The sequence below is a fragment of the Oxyura jamaicensis genome, chromosome 1, assembly GCF_011077185.1.
Source record: "Oxyura jamaicensis isolate SHBP4307 breed ruddy duck chromosome 1, BPBGC_Ojam_1.0, whole genome shotgun sequence".
In the NCBI taxonomy this organism is placed as follows: Eukaryota; Metazoa; Chordata; class Aves; order Anseriformes; family Anatidae; genus Oxyura; species Oxyura jamaicensis.
Window position 1 is genome coordinate 202,879,014 of NC_048893.1, and position 6,785 is coordinate 202,885,798.

Below are 6,785 nucleotides of genomic sequence, written 5' to 3' on the forward strand. Positions count from 1 at the left end.
TTTTTTTTTTTTTTTTTTTTTTTTTTTTTTGCCTTCCCCTCGGGCCACGAGGGACGGACCGACCCCGGGACCTGCATGCTGCAGATGGTGAGGACTCTGGCGCAGTTCACCATCGCGCTGGAGGACATGCGAGACATCGGGGACGGCATCGACGCGGCCTTTGCCGCCGCCTCCGGGCTCGGTGGGGCCGCCGAGGAGCTGCCGGAGAAGGGCCGCGGGGGCCCCGAGGTGATGCCAACAAAAAAAGGGGGGGACCCCCCCCCCTCCCCAGTTTTGGGGATGGGGGTCCCTGGGGGATGCCGGAGGGGTTTTGGGGATCGGTGAGGGGGAGGGGGGTCCGGCTGCGTCACGGTGGGACACGTGCGTGGGGTGAAAGCCGCCGGGGCTGGACCACCATCGCCGTGGCAACCGTGCCTCCATCCTCATCCCGCCGCCCCCGCTTTTGGGGGGGGTCCCACCCGAAAAGCTGGAGGGGGCGATGGGGGACGGATCCGTGCACCCCCCACACACACACACCCACGCTGATGTATGTACGGATGGGGGGGTTGCAGTGCTGGGGAGGTGCCCCCCAAATCCCTTGGCAGTGAGGTGCTGAGGTCCCCAGGGTGCTGAGCAGCTCGCATCGCTCCGGGGGGTGCAGGATGAGGCCGGGGGTTTGGGATCGGAGCTGGAGCAGGTGGAGGGCAAAGCCCCCACGGGGCGCATCCTGCCTGGTCCTGCAGGATGGGGCCTTTACGGCCAGCTCCTGCTCATCCCCCGGGATAACAACCGTAACATGCAAAAATCCCCTTTGGGATGGTTGGGGCTCATCCCCCAGCCGAAAAATCCCCCAAACCAAAGCCCGTGGTGCTGTGCTGAGCCCATTCAGCTCGCCGATCCGGCAGGAAAAACGTCCCGGAGCATCACCACGAGCTGCCACGGGGGAAACTGAGGCAGGGCAGGGGGGCGAGCACCTTACTGTGCCCATCCCAGGGCAGGATCGGGCCCATCGCCAAAATATTTGGCCCTAAATAACGTTTTCCTTCCTTGCTCGGTGGAAAAGGGGTGACCCCAGCCTGGAGCGCGGGTGGGGAAACTGAGGCACGGCTCCGTCCTTTGGTGATGGGTGGCCGGGGGGGAGGATCGGCGCCTGGGGAGGATGCCCTGGAAATTTGGGGTGCCCGTGTCCCCCGTGGGGAACAGGGAACAGTGTTGGCCATGGGGCTGTGGTGCAGTTTGGGGCTGAGAGGGGAGATAAATCCCCGCTTAAATCCCTCCAGTTTTGGGGGTGCACAGCCGAGCTCCAGGGGCAGCACCACAGAGGGCTGGGACACCCCGCTGGCAGGGCTTTTTGGGGTCCCTGCCCCCATGGTCTTTGGGGTGTCTCCGTTAACACCCCAAAGGTTTTGTTACTGTTTAGGACCCTTTGAGTGTCTCCGTGCCCAGATTCGTTGAAGCATCTCCGCACCCAGGGTCTTTGGAGCATCTCAGCACCCAAAACTTTTGGGGTGCAGGGAATTTGGAGCATGCCTGCTCCCCAATCTTTTGGGGCATCTCACACCAGAGCCCTTGGGATGTGTTTGCATCGAAAACTTTTGGGGATTCTCTGCACCAACGGTCCTTGGAGCACCTCAGCACCAAAACCTTTGGGGTGTCTCTGCACCAAGAGTCCTTGGAGCACCCCAGAACCTAAAAAATTTGGGGTTTCTCACAGACAGGGTCCTTCGACCATCCCTACACCCCAAAATTTTGGTGCATGGGGTCTTTGGACCATCTCTGCACCCAACTCTTTCTCGGGCATCTCTGCACCCAGGATCTCTGGGGCATCTCAGCACCCAAAACGTTTGGGGTGCAGGGAATTTGGAGCATGTTTGCACCCAAATCTTTTGGGGCTTCTCACACCAAAGCCCTTGGGATGTGTTTGCATCGAAAACTTTTGGGGTTTCTCTGCACCAAGGGTCCTTGGAGCACCCCAGCACCTAAAAAATTTGGGATTTCTCACAGGCAGGGTCCTTGAACCATCCCTAAACACCCCCAGATTTTTGTGTGTAGGGTCTTTGGACCATCTCAGCACCCAAAACTTTTGGGGCATCACTGAGGGCCCTTGGACCATCTTGCCCCAAGGCTGAGCCGCAGCCTGGGCTGTTCTCAGGGACACCCCCCCACGGGTGCTGTGTTCTGGAGGGGGGGGATCTCTGAGACCCACAGCTGCCTGGACCACCACCCCCTGCCCCCCCCCTGCACCCTCTGAGCCCCCTCTTTGGGGCACGGGGCGTCGGGGCCGGCCGGGAGCAGCGCGGGTGCCCGGGGGCCGTGAGGAATTCGTGGCGCGGGGCCGTGCCGAGCGCGGGGAGAAGGAGGCCGCCGGCACCGACCCATGTAGGGCTGTGAGAGCTCCTGACGCGGGCGCGGAGGAAACCAGGCGTCTGTGAGCTCGGTGTCATGTACTTCCTAATCCTCCTGGATTCCTCCATCGGGGTGGAGAGGGAGCTGGACGAGCGCCGGGCTCCCGCGGCGCACAGCCCCCCCTGCGCCGTCACCGGAGGGGACGCCTCGGTGCCCCGAGGTAGCAGCCGGGTCCCCCCGGCCCCTCGGATCACCCCGATTTCATTTGGCTTCTCTCTGCCCGCGCAGGACATGAGGAAGCACGTCATCATGACGCTGCTGGACACGGAGCAGTCCTACGTGGAGTCCTTGCGCACCTTGATGCAGGTGAGGGGGCGCGGCGGGGGCGCGGGTGGGTGACGCGTGGTGGCCCGGTACCGCCTCGACAGGGAGCACGGCGGGGCTAAAAACCCCGCTGGGGACATCCAGAGGTGTCACAGCGGGGTCGTCCCTTCCTTGTGACCGTCCCCAGGACCTGAATTTGGAGTCCTGGTGTTGTACCAGCACGGGGACGGGGAGGGGACCGGTGGCAGCGTTGGGGACAGCGGGACCGGTGGTGGGAGCAGTATGGAAAGGAGCGCTGCTGAGGATGGGGTGTGCGGTCACCTCCACCCCCAGATCAGCCCTATAACTGCTCTGGATCAGCTGTCACCTAGGGGGTGTCATGTCCCCAAGCTTGTTCCCATGCTCACTCCCCAAAACCCCTCCCTTGCACTTCCTGGGGCACCGCCGGTGCCCGTCCTGCACCGGGGGTCTCCAAATCCCCAACCCCATCACCCCCCTCGTTTTCTGCTCTGCTCCAGCTCCCACAGCCATGGGCCAGGGACTTTTTTAGGTTCCCCCCCCGCCTTTTTTTTTTTTTTTTTTTTTTTTTTTACTGAGCTAATTCCAACCCCTGAGCATCATCCCAACACCTGGCTTGGGTTTTCCAAGAAGTCCCCATCCAGCTGTTGTGCAGGAGCCAAGGACCCTTCAAGGCTGCTCCTCGTGCAGAATTTGGCTCGGAGGAGCCTGGTCTGGGTCATATTTTGGGGGAACTACACACGGTTCATGGCCAGAAGGTGTCTGTGCTGGTCTCAGCATGGCCAGAGGATGTTCCCCGTGCTCCTGTCCCCCTCCAAAGTGGCACAGCAGCCTGGCTGGGGAGGACACGCTGGAGGCACCCGATGGACATGGGTGTGCTGATGGCTAAGCTCTCACCCATGGGACACCTCCAGGAGACCTGGTTTTCTGGTGGGGGTCACAGGGGTCCAGATGTCCCCAGCTCTCCAGTCCCAACCAGGATGAGGTGTTTGGATCCCAGTGTGTGCTGGTGGCGTGTAGCATCATGGCCACCAGGCCCGGGGACCACCTGGAGCAGCATCTCCCAGCCAACCCCTTTGGTGGGAACTGTCTCCGTGCTCTTCTCCCCATCTGATCCCCACTCACCCAGTTTTGTGCCGCATGGGGTGCAGGGACCAAACCTGGCCCAGCCCAGCTCCTTCTGGAGGTGTTGGCCCTGTCGGGTTTGGAGCTCTGGGAAGGATCCAACCCTGCTAACTGGGGCCTCCATGAGATGTCCACCATCAGCCCAGGGAACCTCATCCTTGGTGGGGATTCCTCCCTGGTCAGCTCAGAAGGGGACACCTGAAGCAGCATGGGGTGGGTCCTGGCCTCACTGCTCAGCTCCATGGCCCTCCCGTGTCCTGGAGGGCTTGATAAAGTGGAACCACTTGGAAAGTGGTTTCATAGAGCCCTGCTGCCCCCAAGCATCGCTCCTTGGCCATTGCCCAAGAGAGGTTAGTGGGCGAGGTGGTGGTCCAGAGATTGACCCAGCGCATCCACCCTGCTGGTTCAGCCCCTCCTGGTCCCAAACACATTAAATCCCACCAAGAACCCACAGATTTGGTTGTTCTGCCCTGATTTCCCATCTGGATAACCCAGAGGGGTCCAAAATTCATGACAGCAAAGGGTTGGAGGCCGTTGAGGCCGTGGCTCGGGGACAGAGGACAAAGTGCATTGGAGGTTCCTGGTCCAAACCCTATACTGAAATGGGGATGCGATGGGTGGGATGGGGCTCAGGAGAGGTGGGGTGCCCAAACTTCTGCTCTGGTCCCTCTGACGGGTCCCCAGGTGCCCAAAGTCGTGCAGGACCCAGGGTTGATGCCTCCTCCAGCATCCCAAGCCTTGGCTGGGCTCCTCAGGAGACCCCCTGCTGCAGGATGCCATGGTTCCCGGTACTTAAATGGGTTGAACAATTAATCCTGGGGAGGTGGAAACAAAAACCTGTGGGTGCCCCAGCGCGACGCTTCCCCGCAGGGTTACATGAAGCCACTGAAGCAGCCGGAGAACTCGCTGCTGTGCGACCCGTCCCTGGTGGACGAGATCTTCGACCAGATCCCCGAGCTGCTGGAGCACCACGAGCAGTTCCTGGAGCAGATCCACGACTGCGTGCAGAACTGGCACGAGAAGCAGAAAGTGGGCGACCTCCTGGTGCAGTCGGTAGGGCCCGACCCCATCCCATGGCGGGGTGGGGACGAGAAGGGTCCATCCCGAAGCTCCCCCGCGCCCAGGCTTTGCTTTCGGCAGGGAAAAGCCTGGGAGCAGGGAGCAGGGGGATGACGGAAGGCCAGGAAAACCACGTCGGGGATGGGGAGAGACGATCTCCAGGCCCTCGGTCTGCTTTAGCTTAACGGGGGCTCTGCAGCTCGGCGTTTCCGCGTCGAGCAGAAATGTCAGGGCTGAGGCATCGAGGCGGGGAGCTGAGCCTGGGCAGATCCCAGATGGGCGCCGTTAACCCTTGGGACAACTCCTCCGGCCCCAAACGTGCCCGGAGGTTTGGGGGAACCCAGTGCCGAGCCCCTTTTTTTGCCTTTTTTTCTTTTACCCCCACTAGTTCTCCAAGGACGTGCTGGTGAACATCTACTCTGCCTACATCGATAACTTCCTCAACGCCAAGGACGCCGTCAGGATGGCCAAGGAGGCACGGCCGGCGTTCATCAAGTTCTTGGAGGTGGGTGTAGGGCCACTGGTGGAGCAGAGTCAGGGTTAATGGGAGTAAACTGGTTATCTCTGGCCAAACTGGGATTTTTCCAGCCTTTTCTCTTACGGGGTGAGCCACCATCACTCCGGATTGGTGTCAAAAGGAGTCCCCAAGACCCCAAAGTCTTGTTGCTCCAGGTCCAAGGCTGGTGTCACGGCATGTGTCCCACCTAACGGGTCCATCCTTGTCCTCACCGATGTTTTTTTTTGCAGCAAAGCATGCGGGAGAACAAGGAGAAGCAGGCTCTGTCCGACCTGATGATCAAGCCCGTGCAGAGGATCCCGCGGTACGAGCTGCTGGTGAAGGTAGGAGGAGCGGCGCCGGGACGGGGTCCGTGCCGTCCTGGGAGCGGGTGAGACCATGGCTCATCCCCCCCTCCTCGTAAGGGCAGCTTTTAGGGCCATCCCATCCCTCCCAGCCCTTTCTTCCTCCCTTGAAACGAAGTCCACAGCTCGGTGCAGCCCCCAGACCACCGCGGTTGGATGGGGGCTCAGCAAGGGGGTGGCATCGTGGTGACGTCCCGGCGGTGTCCCCACATCAGGACCTGCTGAAGCACACCCCTGAGGACCACCCCGACCACCCCTTCCTCATCGACGCCCAGCGCAACATCAAGCAGGTGGCCGAGAGGATCAACAAGGGGATGAAGAGCGCCGAGGAGGTGGAGAGGAACGCCCGCATCGTGCAGGAGATCGAGTCCCACATCGAAGGGATGGAGGACGTACGGATGGGGGGGCTCGGCGTGGGGTCCCGGGTGGACGTGGGTGAGAGTGACGGGGGTGCCACCACCAGGGAACTGGGGACACCCAGCCTGGCCAAGCCTTTCTGCAGCCCTGATGCACCCAAGGGTGCAGCACCCACACCAGAGCTGCGCCCAGCACCAAACACCAATAGGATGGGTCTTTCCTTTTGCCCAAAATTGAGACATTTTTGCTCTTTCTGGGTTTAACTAGGTTGGGCCACTTGTCCTCATCCTCACTTGCCCCTGGCGGGCTGCCAAGAGGTTTGGGAAGGGGACAGGGTGACAGCTCGGAGTCGGGGGGGGTGGTGCAAGGGCAGGGATGAAGCCACTCATGAGCCTCCTCACCCCCACAGCTCCAGGCCCCGCTCCGCAGGTTCCTGCGCCAGGAGATGGTGGTGGAAGTGGTAAGAGCGGGGTGGCCCCGTGTCCCTTGTCCCCATGGCACATCCGCCCTGGCAGCAGCGTGGTGCTGAGCACCAAGTGGGGCAGTGGGTGGCTGGGATCGTGGGTCACAGTGGGGCGGAGTGTCCGTGGGGAGTCATGGATGGATGGATGGGTGGGTGGGTGGAAGGGTGGATGGGTGGATGGATGGATGGATGGAGGAAAGGGAGGATGATGGATGGGTGGGTGGATGGATGAACGGTTGGATGGTTGGATGGA

The 6,785-nt window shown here is 61.4% G+C and overlaps 1 protein-coding gene across 1 annotated transcript in view; it reads left to right on the forward strand.

Annotated features, from left to right (window-relative positions):
- Positions 1-6,785, forward strand: part of ARHGEF17 (Rho guanine nucleotide exchange factor 17) — a 29,968-nt gene that overhangs the window by 18,809 nt on the left and 4,374 nt on the right. The window contains exons 2-7 of the mRNA XM_035343728.1: positions 2,614-2,691; positions 4,663-4,845; positions 5,240-5,356; positions 5,599-5,691; positions 5,928-6,104; positions 6,479-6,529. Of these exons, the coding sequence (XP_035199619.1) occupies positions 2,614-2,691; positions 4,663-4,845; positions 5,240-5,356; positions 5,599-5,691; positions 5,928-6,104; positions 6,479-6,529 (699 nt within the window). The remainder of the gene's footprint in view (positions 1-2,613; positions 2,692-4,662; positions 4,846-5,239; positions 5,357-5,598; positions 5,692-5,927; positions 6,105-6,478; positions 6,530-6,785) is intronic.